Here is a 21,045-nt window from a genome sequence, read left to right on the forward strand (position 1 = left end):
CACTATAAGTTCCAATGAACCTGGGGCCTACCCAGCCTCTAGTCTCCGAAAAATTTAAGCCATATGAGCCGGTCGTCGTTGAGTCTGATTGGCAAGGATAGTCCAAGCTATGCAGGAGGAGAGATCTGTGCTTAGCTTCATCCTGACGGAGGCCAAGGATCATGCATGTGCGGATGTTACCTGGGTGGCGAGTGGTCAAGGTAAAAAGAGTGTAATTTAGTTGCGAATGAATTAGCTCATTTAGCTAGAAGGAACACACACTCGGCGGTGTTGATGATATCATGAAGAACGATTGTACTCCTCCTAACTAATTAATAAAGCTCTCTTTTACCTGTAAAAAAACTATTTGTGCTTAGCTATAGAAAAAAAAAGTATTTTGTCCGCTGTAATTAAGGGCTAAAACTAGAGTCATATAGCCCTAGTGTTGGTTCCGCCAGCGAGCTCACCGCTTGCAATATAGACCGTATCCGATATTGAATTGCATATGTGATATATTATTAAGACCTTGTTTGGTTTAAAGTCCCTGGACTACTAAAAATCTCTGGTCTAAAACTTTTAGTCTCTCCTATTTAGTTTTAGAGACTAGAGGGACTAAAAGTTATTAAGTGAAGTTGACAAAGTACAAAAATACCCCTACATGCACAGTATGAAGGGCACCACTGTCGCAGTGCTCGCCAAACTTGCTGGAGAGGGAGGCCGCGCGCGCTCGGCCCTGCTGCGGCTGCACGCGCGGCGTGCTGCCCGCCCGCCCAGCCGTGGCCGCTACGCTCCGCCGCGTTGCTCCCGCACCGCCCCACCCCGCCGAGGCCGCTCGCCGGCACCGCGCGTCGCGGGCAACGCGCTGCGCCACCATCGTCCCATGTGCCGTGGCTGCCGGTTCGCCGGGGAGGAGGAGAAGCAGGAGTACGAGGACGCCGTGGAGCACGCTGACTCCTTCGCAGCCGCGCGCCGCCGTGACGCGCGCGGGGTCGGGACGTGCCCGCGCGCGCCTGGATTCAAGTGCGGTGGCTCGCTCGGGCGGTGGTGGCGGCTCGCGCGGGCGGCGTCGGCGGGGATCTGGTGGTCGCGCGCGGGGCCGGGATTCAAGTGCGGCAGCTCGCGCGCGCGGTGGAAGGCGGCTCGCGCGGGCGGCGGCGAGCGGCGTCGGCTGTGGCGGGGATTTTGGGGTCGCAGGGGAGGGGGCGGCGACCGAGATGCTGCGAGGCGCAGAGGAGGGGAGACGGGTCGGTGGTGGTGGGGGTGTGGGGCCTGTAGGGATAGGCTGGAATTTGGATCTAAAAGACCTAAAAAAGCTTCTTAAGATGGTCTTTTTATTCTTTAGACTCCAATTTTTTTAGAGTCTTTTAGACTCTCCTGTTTGGGTTTTTAGACCCATAAAACCCAGTGACTTATGGAAAAAACTCATGAAACAAACACCACCTAAATTGCAGAGTAGGTCGAAACACTGTGCCATTCAAAACAATTGGCCATTTGGCGCAAAAGTGGACTGAATCAGAAGCAACCGGCGGCTAAGCTACGGACAACGATATGTAGACAAGGAAAGTCCCACAAGCTATCTGCTGAATGAGCTGGTACTACGTACTACTATACTCCGGTCCACACGACCCGGTCGCTTTAGTACGGAATTGCAATAATAGTTTGATGACTAGTAATAATTGATGGCGCGAATACGATCACACATCTGACCAACAATGATTCATTTCCTAAACGACGACGAGAGCTAGTAATTGATGACGCCAATTCGATCACACACAGATATCTGCCTATCTCTGCTTAACACTACTACAAAAATATTGATTTGTCCCGGTTGAGAAATTTCTGTTGTCCCGGTTTCCCAACCGGGTCTGGTAACCGGGACAAAAGATCATCTTTTAACACGTGGCTGGCGCACCTTTTTGTCCCGATTGGTGTTACCAACCGGGAAAAAAGGTCTTTTTTTCCTGTTTTTCTTTTCTCAATTCTTTTTCTATTTCAATTATACTTTTGCATTTCAATTAAACTTATATATTAGAATTCAGTGTGTATGATCTCCATTAATATATACATATATATAGTTACTTATATAATATTTGTCCTAGATAGTTTTATATATAAATTAATTCACTTATATATATACATATATATATATTATTGAAGTGCTTATATATATAATACATGCATACTCATAAATAGAAATTTAATACATACACACACATATATATTTACATAGGTATATTCGTTCTTAATTACATATATATACGCGTATATTATCATATTTGCTGCGATTGTCAATATTAGATAGTCCATCATTGTAGAATTCGCCTTTTGGATCGAGGACCTACTTAACAATAAATTCGGACAATTGTTCTTGAATCGCCATAATCTTTTCCTCCGGTATGAGTTTATCGCGCATCTCCTCGACCTATGGAAAAAGGAGATAATTTATTTCGACTAATTAAAATACGAGTTCAAATATTAACAAGTTTTTTACTTACTTCCTCCTCCCAATCTGTCCAGCCCTTTGGAGAACCTACCAGACCATGGATGTTCTTGCATACATAGTATGCGCATAAATTAGTGTCTTGTTTCTGCCTCATACACTTTAAGAGAGAAGAAATTATCAGATATTTACATGAATATATAATAAAACTAATGAATCGTGCAACGAATCATCCAAGTGCGTACCGCAAAATTTGTCTTGATCTTCAATTCCTTGTCAAATTTGCCTAGATGATTTTTAGCGAATTGTTTCCAAATCCTGTGCATGATTAGAACAATTATAGCCAAGTAACAAAGTGATTCAAATTATCGGTCATCGACGGAGTAGTGGTAGAATTACTTTTTCATCATGTTAAGAAGATTTTCGTATTGTTCTGGAGGTCTCCTCAATGAGTCCATAACCACGAGTAGGCTCTTCTCGGGAATTATGACAATTAGGACCCAGAAAGAGTTAGACGGAAGGAATCACTCACGCAAAGTTGTAAGGAAACAATATCATTTGCTTGTTGTGATGAACGCTTATGTACTTGAACAAGTTTTGGTATAGCTCATCGGCAGTGTCGCGTAGAATCCTCCAATTACAAGTAATTGGGTCGATGAAGCCGAGGTGAAAGTATCCCTTTCTCCTGCAAGTTTGTATCTCCATTCTACATGATACCGAATAAATCAAGAGATCAGTATATTGAGATCATGCAAAACAATACGTAAGGAGAGTAAAATACTTACAGAACCCACAAGCCGACCATAGAGATGTCGAGGGCCTCCTGATGGAATAGTTGGTAAATTTCTTTCCAGTTTATCCATATAATGGCCTCCCCCCTAAGAAATCGTCATCTTTAATCTTTGCGCCCTGCATGAAGATGCAATTGGCCATCGCACGCATGTAGTGCTGGTGCAGCTTATACATTTGCGTTGGAAGCACGGACACTACTTCGGGGGGTACAAGAGATTTGCCGATCTCATACGTCCATTTGACGACCACATCGGCCTTTGGAATATCTTCTCCCCCTGCAATCTGAGCCGCTGTCAGGTTTGATTCTTTCAAAAATGTATCAAAGTCTTGTTCTTGCGTCGTCTGTCCCACTACGAGAGGCTCTATTGATTGTTTCTTTTGGGCTCCGAGCTGTGGAACGTCGGACGACAACGACTTTGATTGTCTCTTCTTTTTCTCAGTAGTTTTGATAATTGTGCATTTGTGGTCTGAAGGGGGGTCTCTCGGAATGAATTTTCTCTTATTTGCTTCGCACATTCCCTTAAAAAATTTCAAATCTATCGGATTTATCACTTTCTCGGTCTCCGGCTTCGGCTTGAAGTGCTCTTTAACTCTTTCTTGAGTTATCCGATCGCATTCTTCAAGGCTAATGTCCCAGGGTTTAATAGGAGCCTCCTTGGTTTTCTTCTCCTTTTCCTTCTTCTTTGGAGGCTGCTTAGCTGGTGCAGCTACCTTCTTTGCCGGCGGCCGTTTCTGCTTCTTTGCCGGCGGCGGAGGGGGTGACCATGGAGGCGACGGTGACGCTTGATTGTTCATCGGCGCATAAGATGATGGTGATAGAGAATGTGCCGGTGAACCTTGCCGAGACAGTGCTGCCCTTGGGGAGTTTTGCGGAGATGCCGGCCTTGGAGAGGCATGCTGAGATACCGGTCTTGGTGTTTGATCATCCGACTTTAGGACAATATAGCGCTTATCCAATAGGATGTAGCCATGAATGGCTTCTGCTAGTGTCCTCTCCCCATCGCCTCCAGGAATATCAAGCTCGAGCGTCTCCCAACCCTGGCACACCTGCTCCACGCCAACTCTTGTGTATCCTGACGGAATTTGTTGCCCGTGGTACACGTCGCTTGGTTGGGTTGGCATGGCGGTACCGTACACAACAATGAACATTAAGTTCTTAACGGCAGTCTGCAGGTCACAAGGTGTCCGCTGGGTGATCTCATCCACTGGAAATCGCTGCGCGGCCGTCGCTTCAACTGCGTCCTGGATCCCCGTTGGCTCGGCGACGGCGACGTCTGTGGAAGCACAGCTGCTTTTCCGCAGAGACAGATGATCGGCTGCGACATTAGGCTCTGGAGGCACCGTTTGCGCTTGCTGTTGCTGGCTCATTGCTGTGGCCACTTGGCGTTGAACCTCTTCCTCCAGTCTTTGATCGTGTGACATAAGCCGTTCCTCTAGCCTTCGCAAGTGCTCCCGCTCATCATTCTTTCTTCTTTGCCGGTTTCTATATGATTCAATGTAATCCCTGAACCCATACTTCCATGGAACCACGCCTTTGCCTCTTGTGCGGCCCGGATGCTCTGGATTCCCAAGGGCGTAAGTCAGCTCATCCCTCTCTCTATCCGGCTGGAATGTTCCCTCGGCCACTGCTTGTATGGCCTCCTGTAGTCTCTGGGCTGCTCGCTGGATGTTTGGCCCATAGATGCAGTCACCAGTCAATGGGTCCAAGCTTCCCCCGTGACCATAAAACCAGGTCCTTGATCTTTCAGGACAGTTCATGGTCGCAAGTTGGATGCCTCTGTCAAGCAGATCCTGCTCCATCTTCTCCCATTTGGGTATTGCAAGCTTGTAGCCTCCTTGGCCTAGAGTGTGATGGTACACTTTCTTCGAGGCGTTGTCTTTGGCCTTCTGCACCTTCTGAAGCCCAAGCTCTGAAGACTTGTATTCCACAAATGCATCCCAGTGACCCCTTAGCTTTTCGAGCTCGCCGGTAAATACGGGTGTGGTCCCGGTCTTGATATATTTCTTCGTCAAAATTTTCTTGAATGATTGCAGCTGTTCGGCCATCTTACTTAGGGTCCAGCACTTGCATATCTCTTCGGATTCAGCTAGAACCGTGAAGTTTTTCTTAAGCTCCCGCCAGCACCATTCTTTTTCTCTTTCGGGGACCGCATCCCGTTCCTCGCTTGTATTGGAAGCTTTCCAGAGCCTGAAGCTGATCGGGATGTGGTCCCTGACAATACATCCGGATTGTCTTATGAATTTTTTGGTGGCAGCTTCTGGAGCGATCGGTTCGCCATCTGGACCAACTTCCGTTATAATGAACCGCCCTTCTAGTTTTTTTATCGGGCCTCGCTTCGTATTTTTCTGCTGCGACGATGATCCAGACGGCTATAAAAAACATTCATAGTATTCATATAGATTTAGATGAAAATATGATTTTCACTACAAATAAGTATAGTTGTGATATGTACATTAGCACTTTGTTCACCAGCAGCGTCATCCTGAATAGATGGTGGCTCAATTCCATCACCGGACATATTCAAATATATGTCGGTATTGCTGTCATCATCAGCATGTTCAGGGACATCTCCTTGACCTTCGCCAATTATATTCAACAGGAACAGTTCGTCTTCCGCGTCTGTGTGTCGCGGGTCCATCGTAACTAAAATATGAATACAAAGAAAACCCTTAAAAATTCTCTAAAAAATGTACATATTTGCGAGGATTGGATCAAAATTCGTTTACATGGACGAGGTCGAGAAGGGGACTACGCTTGGATCGGACTACGTTTACATGGACGTTTAGATGGCAAATACTCTAACCATTTCCAAGCGGTAACGAGAAGGGGACTACGTTCGGTAACGGTTTGAGTATTGAACGAGTGAGCGACCGAGTGAGTGAGTGTGTGTGTGTGTATATGAGTGAGTGAGTGAGCGAGCGTTGGTGAGAAGGAGGGAGCGTCGGTGAATATAAAGAAGTAATATAAATGACACCTTTCAATTAAGAATAAACAATACATGTAATTAAAGTCTTTGAATGACATAATTAAATAATAAATACATGATAAATTAAAGTCTATGAACGACATGTAAATAATGAATACAAGATAATCAAACTCCTTGAATGACATAATTAAATAATAAATACATTATACACTCTCTAATTCTCTAATACATTATACACTCTCTATTTAAATAATTAAAAGCATTTCCTTCTCTATTTCTCTCTAAATTCTCCATAATTCTCACTATATCTAATAACTAAATTCTAGATAATATCAAATAATGGAAACCTTGTACCTTAATTAAATTCAACAAAAATATCTCTATAATTAAATTGTAGTTAATATTTACTAATAGAAACAAACAATATATATACAATTCTATAGTAAAAGAAAGAAAAAAAGAAATGGCCGGCGGCCGGCCCATACCACATCGGGGACAAGGACGACGGCGCGGCGTCGGTGTCGAGGTGTGCCGGCGGGTGGAGTAGCGGCTTGGCGGCGGCGCGGCGACGTCGAGGCGTAGCCGGCGGCGCGCAGGGGTGGGGGTGGCGGCGTCGAGGCACACGATGGCCAGCGCGATGGAGGCGGGGCCGGAGCGGGCCAGGGGAGGCACGCACAGGGTGGAGGACACGGCAGTGAACCTCACCGATGACTCCAAAGGGGCGGAACGGCGGCGTGGAGGCGGCCCGACGGCACTCGGGCGCGCGGCGCTCGTGGGGGACGATGGGGGACGGCGGAGCTCGGCACTGACGGCGCGATGGGGCGGCGGAGCTCGGGAGGCGGAGGTCGGCGGCGCTCGGGGACGGCGGTGGCGGCGAGCAGGAGGCGCGGTGGGAGCAGGGGACGGCGGCGGTGTGACGCAGATCAAGAAAACCACCAAGTGTTGGGGAAGGGGGAGGAAGAAGGGAGATGTAGGGGTGGGGACCTTTTGTCCCGGGTGAATCCACCATCCGGGACAACAGTGCCTTTTCTCCCGGGTCGTGGCTCCACTCGGGACAAAAGGTATTTTTGGCGGGCCGGGAAAATTCCCAGCCCGCGGCCCACCTTTAGTCCCGGGTGGATCTACCATCCGGGACAAAAGGGGCCCGTTTTCCCTCATTCCCGCCAAATCTTATGTTTGTTTTTGTTTCTTTTTACTTCTCTTTTAAAATAGGCTTTCATTTGTTAATTCAGTTAATAAATTTTGATTCCCAAAATTATGGAACAAAATTTCTTATCTCTATATAAACTTGATACACGCAACAAAAATAATTAATTTTCATTCAAGTGATTGGGTCAACGAAATATCTAATTTTTTGGAAATCATATTTGTTATTTTGACCATGCAAAAATATATTAGGTGAACAAATTTTTTCAAACTGTTGCTTTTCGACAGAAAGTGGATTCTATCACGATATTAATGTTTAAAAAGTGAATTTTACATAAAATTAAGTAATTTCATGATATTAATGAGTAGTGTGTGAGTTTGAGAGATAGTGTGTGTGTTAGTGAGAGAGTATAGTGTGTTAATGTGAATGTAATTTCATGAAATAAATAAAATTTGTTCAGTAATCCATTATTGAATGAAAATTATAATTGAGTCTGGTAATTAAGTGAAAAATATAAAAAATGATATATATATAACACATAAAGTATAATTGTACAGTACATATATAATTAAAGTATTCGAATTGCGATTACGTTTTTATACAATAATATAAAATGATTCAAGTACATGAAGGATTAGTGGTAACAGACTTTCTCTTCACAAATGTCCCTTGATTTTGATCACGGCGCAAGTATGGAGCATCATTATTGGCTAGCAGGATGCATGGATCAGCATTTACATCGAAAGGTGGAATGACAACAAAATTATTTTATTCATCTGACAAGTCTGTCTTGACCTCCACTCCAACGATGTTTCTCTTTCCTGATAGAACTATGTGTCTCTTAGCCTCATACTTTTGCTTATTTATCCCCTTCTTTGGCTTGCTGGACATATCCTTAATGTAGAAAACCTTAGCGACATCCTGGGTTAGGACAAATGGCTCGTCTCTATACCCAAGATTATTGAGATCAACTATTGTCAACCCATACTCATCTTTTGTTACCCCTCCTCCAGATAGCTTAACCCATTGGCAACGAAATAGAGGCACCTTGAAATGGGGACCGTAATCCAGCTCACATATCTCTTCAATGTAGCCGTAATATGTGTCTTTTTTTCCATTATTGTCCGTGGCATCCACACGAACACCGCTGTTTTGGTTGGTATTCTTTTTATCTTGGGCTATCGTATAAAATGTGTTTCCATTTATCTCGTACCATTGGTATGTTAAGATATTCCAAGATGGTCCCCTAGCCAATAAGAATAGTTGTTCACTTATATCCATGTTATGCATTAGATGCTTCCGCAACCAGCTGCAGAAAGTGTTCATGTGCTCACGTGTAATCCATGCCTTAGACTTTTCCGGGAAATTAGAGAGCAGAATTTTCTTGTGTTCCTCGATATATGGGTCAACCAAGGATGATTGTTGAAGAACCGTATAATGCGCTTTCTTGAATGAGAAATCATTTGTGCAGACATAAAATTTCTTTCCTAATGTACCCTTTACAGTTAGTCTCCCCTCATATCGCGATTCAGGGAGTCCAATCGGTTTAAGATCATCAATAAAGTCAACACAAAAGTCAATAACCTCCTCAGTTCTGTAGGCACTGGCGATGCTTCCTTCTGGACGAGCTCGATTACGAACACATTTCTTGAGTACCCCCATGAACCTTTCGAATGGGAACATGTTGTGTAGAAATACTGGTCCGATGATATCAATCTCTTTTCACAAGGTGCACTAGAAGATGTGTCATGATGTTGAAGAAAGATGGTGAAAATATCAGCTCAAAGCCAACAAGACATTGCACCACATCGTTTTGCAGCTTTATCAAATTCTCTGGGTCAATTATCTTCTGAGAAACTGTGTTGAGGAAGGCACATATCTTCACGATGGTTAACCGGACGTTATCAGGCAGAATCCCCCGCAGCACAACCGGAAGAAGTTCGGTCATAAGCTCATGGCAGTCATGGGACTTGAGATTTGTAAATTTCTTCTCTGCCAAATTTAATATTCTTTTTATATTGGATGAGTATCCAGATGGAACCTTTATACTGCTCAAGTAGTCAAACATGGTTTCTTTCTCTTCCTTGCTAAGAGTATAGCTGGCAGGACTTAAGTATTGTCGTCCATTATCTCGCTGTTGTGGATGTAAGGTATCTCGTTCTTCCATACGTTGCAATTCTTGACGTGCTTCTATTGTATCTTTTGTCTTTCCGTATACTCCCAAGAATGCTATCAAGTTGACGCAAAAATTCTTCGTGAGATGCATCACATCAATTGCATGACGAACATCTAAGACTTCCCAATATGGTAGCTCCCAAAATATAGATTTCTTCTTCCACATGGGCGTCATTCCGTTTTCGTTCAGAACAGGTTGGCTACCAGATCCCTTTCCAAAAATAAATTCTAGATCTTTTACCATGTTGAAGACGTCTTTACTACTACGGTGCATCGGTTTTGTTCGGTGGTCCCCTTGGCCTTTGAAATGCTTGCCCTTCTTTCGTACCGCATGCCTGATGGGAAGAAACCGACGATGACCCATGTATACAACCTTCTTACAGTGAGTCAACCATATATTATCGGTATCATCTAAACAGTGTCTGCATGCTTTGTATCCCTTGTTCGAATGTCCTGACAAGTTACTAAGAGCAGGCCAGTCATTGATCGTTACGAACAGCAATGCTCGTAGGTTAAAGTTTTCCTGTTTGTATTCATCCAACATCCGTACACCTTCATCGCCCCAGAGCAATAAGAGTTCTTCGACCAATGGTCTTAGGTACACATCAATGTCATTTCCGGGCTGCTTTGTACCCGGGATAAGCACTGGCATCATGATAAACTTTCGTTTCATGCAAAGCCATGGTGGAAGATTGTACATACAAAGAGTCACAGGCCAAGTGCTATGACCACTGCTCATCTCACCAAAAGGATTCATGCCATCCGTACTCAAACCGAACCTTATGTTTCTCGTATCCAAATCAAATTCAGGGTATGTTCTATCTATTTTTCTCCACTGCAACCCATCAATGGGGTGTCTCAACATCGAGTCTTTCTTGTGTTCCTCTTTGTGCCATTGCATCAACTTAGCATTATCTTTATTTCTAAACAGACGCTTCAAACGTGGTATTATAGGCGAATACAACATGACCTTCGCAGGAACTCTCTTCCGGGGAGGCTCCCCCTCGACATCTCCAGGATCATCTTTTCTAATCTTGTAATGCAATGCACTGCATACGGGACATGCATCGAAATTCTCGTACTCGCCTCGGTAGAGGATGCAGTCGTTGGGGCATGCATGTATCTTTTGCACTTCCAATCCTAAAGAGCAAACAAGTTGTTTGGCTTCATACGTTGTGGCAGGCAATTCGTTACCCTTAGGAAGCATTTTTTTAACAAGTTTGAGTAATTCACCAAATCCTTTGTCGGATACACCATTTGTCGCCTTCCATTGCAGCAACTCCAAGGTGGTGCCAAGTTTCTTCAATCCATTTTGACAATCTGGGTACAACAACTTACGGTGGTCCTCTAACAACTTCTGGAACTTCAACCTCACCGTTTCACTCTCACAGTCTGCCTGGACATTGTGCAATGCCTGCCCCAGATTGTCGCTGGGATCATTTTCTGTTACATCTACTTCGGGCTCTTCCATGGGAATATCGTCATCGAATGCACCGATTTCAGCATTCCCGGGAAAGTGGTCGTCAAAATCTTCTTCTTCATTGTCTTCCATGGTAACCCCCTGTTCTCCGTGCTTCGTCCAACAAACATACTTCTCCATGAAACCATTTGCGAAAATGTGGTTGTGTAGGATTCTTGAAGATGAGTAATCCTTGTTATTGTTGCAATGAACACACGGGCAGCATATAAAATCATTCTGCTTGTTTGTCTCAGCCACAGACAAAAAATAATGCAGGCCATCAATGAATTCTTTTGAACGTCGGTCAGCATTGTACATCCATTGCTGGTCCATCTGCATTTTAAATAAATCGATTTGAATTCTTTACACGTATCGAATAAATAAAATATATCAAACCTAAATTAGACTAAATGCAACATAACATGAATAATTAAAAGATATGCAATATCCATCATACATCTTGATTAATTAAAAGGAGTATTTAATCCATTACAGAACTTAACAAAGGAGTACTATACATGAAACTTAAAAATTCGGACAACAACACATAGGTTTTCAACCGTCCTTGTGTTGGAACGCAGAATGCTCTAACGGATTTCTTGCTGGCGCAGAAGAAGATGGCGGAGCTGAAACCTCCGAGTTTGGTGGTGACGAACCGTAACGCCGCAATAAATCCTCAAGATCAAACGGAGGTTCCTCGCCCCTTGCCATGCATTCTCTATATTCTTTTTCCAAATAACGGAGCGCTGCCCTATGAAAAGCACTAGGTTTTTTGGACCGACGACCTACTCGAGTTGTGCCCTTCTCTCCAGAAGTACAACGATCACCCCCACCGGCGCCACTCCCTCCAGCTGCTGAAGCCATATTTTACTGAAAAATACCTTTATTTTCCACAAAATTATAAATTCTTACCATTACAATGCAAAAATTATTTACTATTACAATCACAATGATCAGATTAATAACTCTTGCAAATAACAATAAAATCATATAAAAAAGATGAAATGTATCATTAATCCTTAAGAAATCTCTAATTAATTGAAAGAAATCTCTATAACTTCTAATTACTTTGACACCCTTCAGTTCCAGGAGTACACTCTTTTCAATATCTAGAAACCCTCTAGAAGAAAAATAAACCTTCATTTCTGAAAATGTATATGTCAGTAACCTCAACCCTGCGGTGATGACACTGTCTTTCGTGGGGACACGGTGCGGTATAAGGATGTCACCAATCGGCCAGTCGCAGCACCAACATTTACGATTAATAGGCATAGCACTTGGCATAGGCAACGTGCTCGTTGATATGCTCTCAGTACAACAATGGCCATGCTGACTGCGTCAAATGCTGTCTTCTTATTAATCGGAAGTGCTGGTGATGCGACCAACCGATTCGCGACGTCCTTATAGCGCATCGTGTATCCCCGAAAGGTAGTGCCATCACTGTTGGATGGAGATTAACGACGTATACTTGTTTCGAAATAAAGATTTTTTTAGCTTCTAGATGGTTTCAATGTGAGCCTGAATAAATACATCACTAGAGTGTCAAAATAATCCATTCATAATACAAAAAATTCTAATATACTCATTTCATTAATTCATTCATGAATACAAAAATCAACTATCCACAATATGGTCATATATACAAGTACATCACATGAAGTGTCTACACTCATTCTAAAAATTTCTACTATCCACATACTCATCTAAATCTAAAAAAAAATCACACCTACATATGCAATCTAGCTAAATGTCCAAGAAATGAGCTAGCTACACATTTTCTCTATTTCTAAAGCATGAAATGAGCTATACAAGCAAAGGAAGAAGAGAAAAACAAGTCCCAAACCTTTAGCGCCGATAGATGGACGGGGAATCAAAGATCTTCACAAATGTGGTGAAGAAATGAGTAAGAACTTCTCTCTCCCGAGCCAAAAACAGTAAGAAACAAGTGAGCTGAATGGCTCGGGCGGGGGGAGAGGAAAGGAGATAAGGGGGCCAAGGCCATTTGTCCCGGTTGGAGACACCAACCAGGACAAAAGGGGGGATCTTTTGTCCTGGTTGGTGGCTCCAACCAGGACAAAAGTCTACGCGGGTCTTTTGTCCCGGTTGGTGCCTCCAACCGGGACAAAAGTCCCCTGTCCCCCTTGCTGGCACGGCTAGCCGTTGGACCCGGGACAAAAGCCACCTATTGTCCCGGGCCCAAAGACTGCCGGGACAAATGGCCTGGAACAAAGACCTATTCTGTAGTAGTGTAATATAAAATTGTTTCCTAAACGATCGACGACGAGAGCTGTTACTATTTGATGACGCGAATTCGATCTCACGTATAACCAACCTATATATAATCGTTTAGTATCTGATGACGTGAATTCGATCACACATCTGAGCAATATACAATCGTTTCCTAAACGATGACGAGCGAGATGGGAACGAAGCATTCGGTGAACTTCGTTATGCACATATTTTTCAACGACGGTGCGGCGCCTGCTAATAATGACTTGTTTCGGCAAGTAATTGCCGGCGACCCGGCATGGCGGCATGCGACGCGCCGCGCTGCCGAATGGACCATTTATTTGATCGGAGTCTATCTATCATCTGACCCAGGATAGTGTAGAGTATATATACATGATGATGTTCGGAACGGATCGGACTCACTTGTTCCAACACAAACCATTGTCCAATTAGGCAAGCTAAGGCTTTGATCGATCGAGGACGGTCGCAGCTGCTCAAGTCTGGAGGTCACCAAGAGCTGTCGCAGTACTAGTAGAGCTAGCCTAGAGCCTGCTACTACTTTGCTGCTCTCCTCCGTCCTCTGATCCATGGCTCTCTACCGTGGCGCCTCCCTCTCCCAGCTACAACGTACTAGAATCCCCCCTGTTATTAGTGGTAGTGCCAAACAGTCCCGAGCCTTCTGCGGGAACACACGGGATTTTAGTAAGATTTCTTACCGCGTGCCGGCGTCGAGGATACGTGAGGGTCTGGTCACACATGGACATGGGATCGTCGCCTCGCCCGCCTCATCTCCAGAGCCTCCTGTTGTGCGGAAGGATCTCGTGTCTCCACCAAGGCAGGAGCATTCGCCGGCCTCGTGGCCTCGTGGGTAGAGCGCTGGCTCCCCGCGGCGGCGAGGCCCTATGCGCTGCTTGCCCGTCTCGACAAGCCCGACGCCATCTGGCTCTACGCGTGGCCCTGCTTCTGGTATGTCTCCATCACTACCTACTATTTGTTGGACTTCAGAGCTACCTACCTGCACCGCCTCTTGTGCCACGAGTTCTTTCTTGGCCATAGTTCTTTACAAGCACGCTGCTATCTTTGCAATGTTAGATCTCGTTATATATATGTGCCGTTTAGAAGATGTAACTAAATGGACGGTCCGTGTTTATTTGCATCATAGTGTATCTCTTGCTGGTATGATTATAATAATGGCTAAATTCCTTATATGACTCTAAAAGAAATAACAGTTCTTTTTTTGGTCCTGGAAAATTCAAACTCCCTTCTTTGACCTCGGTCTTATCTACTAAGGGCATGTACAATGATACAGACGGCTGCTGTCTGTAAATTTTTAAAATCCAAACATAGACAATTAAAAAGACAAGTGATACAACGGACCGTCTATTTAGCTGTCTCTAAGCTATTTAATGTTTTGTATGTAGTCAAGATCAATAGTGAATGCCATTTTGTATACCATCTTGTTGCTATTTGATAAAAAACGGATCAAGCATGGTGAAGCATCAGCAAGAAAAATGAAAAACAATAAAAATAAATGAAAATGAAAATAGTAAAATACCAAATTGCCCCTTATCTCTTCTTGGTGAGCGGTGACCATGAAGCCAAATCGAACCAGCTCTACTCTCTCTCTCTCTCTCTCAATCATTCTTTCTTCTTCCTGAACCAAGTGACCAGCCGCGCAGCCGAGGGTGCTGCTGCTCGCCACCAGAGCGAGCGTGCAGGAGCTGAGCGCGCGTGGGATAGAGCGAGGGGGAGGGTGGGGACGGTGGTGGAGCAGAAGCACAGAGGATCTAGCGCGCGCGGGCGGTGCCGCGGCCGTCTCGGTGATGCGGCGCGGTAGCCAGGGAGCACGGGCGGCGCCGCAGACAGCTCGGCAAGGCGCGGTGGCGCGGCAGCCAGCGCTGGCAGGCGCGCGCGGGCGGTGCCACGGCCGGCTTGGTGAGGCGGGCGGCAGGGCGCGGCAGCGTGGCAGCCAGGGAGCGCGGGCAGCGCCGCGGACGGCTGAGCAAGGCGCGTTGGCGTGGCAACCAGCGCTGGCCGGACGCGGGCGGGCGGCACCGCAGCCGGCTGGGTGAGGCGGGCGGCGAGCTTGACTGACGACGCGATGCCGAGCACGGGGTTGCGGCAACAGCCTCGGCGGCGACGACATCGGCGGCCGGCGTGATGGCCTAGCTCTGGGGCTACAGCAACGACCTCCACTCGCGCCAAAACTGTGGTAATCCGCACTTGATCCGTGGCTGCCGTCGACGAGCTGCAGTGCGGCGTACAACGGGGTAGCACCGTCGTCTCCTCGTGTTGGACAACGAGCCCGCGCCGTCTCTTCGCGAGGCGACGAGGGCGTCGTCGCCTCGCTGCACCAGGGTCTTTTTTGCAAAACATGCTGCACATAGACGACAAACCGACGAGCGTTGTACGTGCCCTAAGCCTTTTTGTCCCTACCGTCAAGTCTGTCACACTGCTACGAAAAGGGTTTGTAGGAGCGAGTGAAAAGCCACTTTTAAAGACGGATACCCCACACGCCCTTGGTTTCGTAGCTAAAAATACTATTTGCAGAGGCGGGTAACATGGCCGCCCTTGAAAATTCATTTTTAGGAGTGGGTCGTGCTCTCACCCGCTCGTATTGATCAAATAAAAAATAAAAAAACACCGAAGCAGCTACTAAAAATCACTTTTTTAGTACCCGTTCGTGTTTTGCCCCGGTACTAAAATGGCGTGGCCATTTAGGACATGTCAATAACACCGATTAAACCCTGAAAGCAAATAACACTAGCAAATCAAACCCTGAAAGACAAATACTTTTCCTCACGTGGATATGACAAACTAAATATGCAAGACCATGAGTTGTGCTAGATGCCTATATTATTAACTAGTATGAAGGCCCTTGTCTATGTTCACATGTTGAGAGTAATTTGTGTGCTTTTGTATTCTGGTGTCAACTTGTTAGTAAATATCGAGTGGATATATATGTACACAACCTATGTTGTCTTCGTCACGAAGAGAGGCTCCATGCTTTGCTTTATTACAGGTCAATTGCAAAGCGGAGCTCCCAGACATAAAATTGCTGGCACTCTTTGGATTCGGCACAACTATCTTGAGGGGTGCTGCTTGCACGGTGAACGATCTTCTCGATCGAGACATCGATAAGAAGGTGACCTTTCTTTCTTTCTTTCTTTTTTGTTTTTTTTCTTACTTTCGAAGTGATGTTTTTGGTTAGTTTCTCTTTTCCCGTTCTTATCGATGTCTTGATCGAGAAGGTCATTGAATCTTCCTAGGCAAATGCATGCATATCATCTTACGAGAGTATATATATATATATATATATATATATATATATATATATATATATATATATATATATATATATATATATATATATATATATGTTTCTCTTGTAGGTTGAGCGGACAAAAAGCAGGCCAATTGCATCAGGTGCTCTAACCCCTGCTCAAGGATTTTACTTCCTAGTATTTCAGGTTCTACTATGGTTCGGTTTTCTTCTTCAACTGAATAAACGTAGGTATGTACTTTAGACATATCTTCATGTGGAGTCTGACTGAAATACATTTCATTACTATGTCTGGGGGCTATTGGGACTATACAACAAGACATTGGAAAAAGGACTATATGTAACCAATGTAAATGTACACGGGGAAATGGATACAGTGAATTCCATAAAACTAGCAGATTAATATAATCTGTTATGAATTACTATAAAAATATGTATTTAAAAATATAGCGCAAAAGTACATATTTATATAGTGTACCAATGATCACAAAACTGTATAGTTCCGTCCAACTTTATATTATATTTGGTTCTGTAATTCATGGACACAGTGAAAAATATTTCTTTGAGAATTGAAAGCCCTGAATATTTGGATTATTTCTATGAAGAAGGACAAAAAAAGTAAATAAGGAAAATTAAAAGAGGGGAAAAACTGAACATTGAAAAAAATGGAATACTACAGTAGTAGATGGTACGTTAGGATGAAGCATGGGGCGAATCAATGCTATTCTTAGTACTATGGCAGCATGCCAGCATGTGGTGAAGAAAATTTTGACCAAAACATAATCAAATATCAAATTTACAAAAGAAACTAGATTCTTTAGTGGCGAAAACATAATAAAATATCATTTTTTTTAAAAAATAAGCATCTACCATTCATTTTAAAAAATCATGAGGTTAAAGAAATTATAAATACTTTTGACATAGATGATTAGCACAACGGGAGGCTAGAACAATCTAAAAGATTCGACTAAAACTTAATGAAATATCAAATTTGGCTAAAATTTAGCTAGATTTGAAAATAATGGACTGGATGGAAAACCTACATGCAGTTTCAAGGAAGTCATGATTCACAGGAAAAAAAATTCACTCGGTGGATGACATGGAACGACATGTATATATAGAAAAGAATATTTACATGTTAGAAATATATGCTAATCTCTATATTTCTCTTAATTCTTGATTTCCCTCGATTATCTCTAATAATGTTTGCATTATATATGAACTGTTTTTATAACAAAATACATACACTAATATTCACCTGTAATTGTTTAACATTTTCTTGCTATAGCCTTATCATGGGAGCTTCTTGGCTTGTTCTGTTTTTCTCTTATCCCCTGATGAAGAGGCTCATACACTGGGTATGTATATCAAAAACAATGAGATCTGGATTAAATGCATTTTCGCACATATACTTTTGCCTTTATTTAATTTAATCCCCTCATATATCAGCCTCAAGCCTTTCTTGGCTTCACCGTCAGCTGCGGCGTTTTCATAGGCTCGGCTGCTATTAAAGAAAGCTTAGATTATGCCGTCCTCCTTCCAATGTATTTTGCTGGCATATGTTGGACACTGGTATATGACACAATATACGCACATCAGGTATTTATTGATTGTGCTGTTTTATAGATGTAATTTTCCCATTGGAAACCATCTCTTGAGGTTCTGAAATCATCTTGTGAGGTTCTTGTACACGCATGCATTGCAGGACAAAAAGGATGACTTCAAAGCAGGAGTTAAGAGCACCGCCATAACTTTTGGAGATAATACAAAGTACTGGCTTAGTGGCTTTGGTGCTGCATGCATTACCAGCTTAGCACTCACTGGCTACAATGCTCACCTTGGTTAGTGCTCAGCATCACACATTTGTTGCATGATATTTAGTAAAGGCATTACAGTTTCATAATAGATTAATGAATACTTACCTTGTTGTTTAGTTACATTCACCAATATATGTTTTGTTGGATATGTACTTACTCCGTCATCCTGAAATGTAAGGCATTTATATTAGCATCTAACACATCAAATAAGTAAATTATGAAAATATATTTCATAATGGATCTAACTATTCTCATTTAACATTCAAAATATTATTACTCTTTTCTATGAATTGCTCAAACTTATAATAGTTTGACTTAGGACAAACCAAAATGCCTTACTTTCACTACGGAGGGGAGTATTTGGTATTACTATATATGCAATGCTTGAACCTTACTCCTTTGATTCCTACATTGCAGGTTCGTATCAAACAAGTGGTTCGGAGCATTCTTATTTGGTGGAATTTTATTTGGGACCTTGCAAAATGATAAAGGAGGCATGTATTTTCATAATTCTTCTCCACAGTATAATCAGTTTAGTAGTAGCTCTATTAAAACTAAAAGCAAGTTTGCAGTAATGCTTTGTACGCAGAAGCGTATGTGCGAACTGCTTCACTAATAATAATAATTGCATCTCTTTGAGAAAGAACATTCTTCTAACCTGCATTTTATCCTCTGTATTTACAGATCGTCTAATCAAACTGCTAATTGTGTGTGTGGATTGTTCTGGTACTCGAGTACCATAACTAAATGGGCAAGATGGAGTGATCAGCTTGTAAGCGGATATACAGTTCTACCTACAACTCAGAAATGCTTAAAACGTAACCTTCCCCGCAGAAGAAGCCTAGAACCATAAATATATTTGAAATGCATGTTCATTGTTCAATTGGAATACATTCATGCCATATGGATAAGCAACTTTGTACTATATTCTACCGTGTGATTCTGTGTATTCAGGCTTGGACAATTAAGATTCTCTTGGTACATGATTTATTTCAATTGAACATGCATTTCAATAAAGTTATGAGGGCATCTCCAATGGTTTGAACAAGTAATAGCTTTAAGGATGTACATGTCACAGAAAGACGATACTAAAGTTAGCTTCTCCAATGGTTAGAGATAGTATTAGCTCTATAAGTATCTCGTATTGTTATTAATGCTTGCATATGTATGGAGAACATGCATGGTGATAATTGCCTCGTATTTAGTATATCCTTTCAACAAGAGTTGGTTTGATTCTCTCTCCTCTTTCTTTTTCCTCCACATTAGATAATTGATGATGTGGGTACTGTAAGAGCTAGATAACATGGCACCATTGAAGGCGCTCTAAGCCACAATATGCATGGCCTTTGTGGTCGTAATAGATGCCCAAGCGGCTAATTCATCGAGTTCAAGGAACGAACATCAATTTCCTCTGCTATCGTTGCTCAATCAGATCATCGCATAACTGAGTACATTAAAGTAGTGGTTGTACATTAAAGTAGTATATTACCACTTTGGGGATGTGTCTGATTGGGTATAAACGTTAGGCTAATGCCTAATAGACATGCAAGTGCTGAAAGAAGACATAACTAACCATTTAACATTATTCAGTTATAGATAGACCCAGTGCACGGTACTGATACACAAGCCATGTAAGTGTGAGCAAAGTTAATATTAATATTGTGTACATGTTATATTCAAAAATAACAATGCATACTTGAGAAGGTTCTAAAAGAATTTAGAAATGTCAAGACAGTAGAGTTGTCATGCTATGGCAAGATAGGAATTCTCTTGAATTAGATATTTTGTATTGTTGGATAAGGATAAGAGAAAATTGTAGAGTTAGATATTTTGTAAAGAAGAGTGTGAAAGTTGTTACATGGCAACACTATAACAACCATGAGCACCTATAAATAGAGGCGCTCCCCTCCCCTCTTGCCATATCATGGTATAAGAGGTCTCAAGTAGAAGATGGTATGGTAGCCATGCAGTTTAGTTGTGTCATGATATGGTTATAGTTGGCCAAATGGGCGGCACGGCACGACCCGGCCCGGGCACGGCCAGGCACGGCACGACCAGGCACGGCACACTTGGGCATGAAAAGGCTTTCGTGCCATGCCGTGCCGCCCAGCGTACCATACCTGAGGCCCCGGCATGGCACTAAAGCCTTTCGGGTCGTGTCGTGCCGCCCAAATGGCCCAAGCACGAGTTAAGCACTAAAATAGCACAAAGGCTTATTCAACAGAGTATATCATCATGAATAACAAAAGAAAGACAGAATTCAACAGAATACAAAACAAAGACAGAAATCGACAGAATTCAACAGAAATCAATAGAATTTCACAGCACACATACACAATCCACACTTCCACAGCACACAACACACAGCAAGAGATAAGATTCAAATTATTAAAGGATGAGCTGTTTTGTGCAATGACTACCTCATTAAAAACCTATCTAGGTAAAAACTCACACCTCGTGAGAAAACCCTAGATAGGAAAAAAGAGTACAGCACAGCTCATTAAGTTCAAGTTCAAGTCTTAAGCTCACCCCATACAGTCATACAGTGCAAATAAATTACCCTATTACACAGCAGCTTGTGCTGAATTGTCATCAAGGTACTGATCTTCATAAGCTACCGCCAGGTCTCCATCCTCCACCATGTACTTAGCTCTTTCATCTGTAGCCTCCCAATCCTTGATGCATGTGAGCATTTCTACTATCTCTGGCTTCAACTGACGTCTCCTCCTCTATTATCCTGCCAGTTACACTAAAGGTAGATTCTGAAGAGATAGTAGAAACAGGCATAATTAAAACA

At 43.1% G+C, this 21,045-nt stretch overlaps 1 protein-coding gene across 1 annotated transcript; it reads left to right on the top strand.

The window, feature by feature from the left end:
* Positions 1–14,773: 14,773 nt before the first annotated feature.
* Positions 14,774–19,379, top strand: LOC120671504 (4-hydroxybenzoate polyprenyltransferase, mitochondrial-like). The gene is made up of 7 exons (XM_039951861.1): positions 14,774–16,293; positions 16,541–16,662; positions 17,720–17,789; positions 17,881–18,030; positions 18,137–18,272; positions 18,666–18,742; positions 18,933–19,379. The coding sequence occupies exons 1-7, from the start codon at positions 16,123–16,125 to the stop codon at positions 18,939–18,941; spliced, it is 735 nt and encodes a 244-aa protein (XP_039807795.1). The 5' UTR covers positions 14,774–16,122; the 3' UTR covers positions 18,942–19,379.
* Positions 19,380–21,045: the final 1,666 nt, after the last annotated feature.

Source organism: Panicum virgatum, chromosome 4N, assembly GCF_016808335.1.
Source record: "Panicum virgatum strain AP13 chromosome 4N, P.virgatum_v5, whole genome shotgun sequence".
In the NCBI taxonomy this organism is placed as follows: Eukaryota; Viridiplantae; Streptophyta; class Magnoliopsida; order Poales; family Poaceae; genus Panicum; species Panicum virgatum.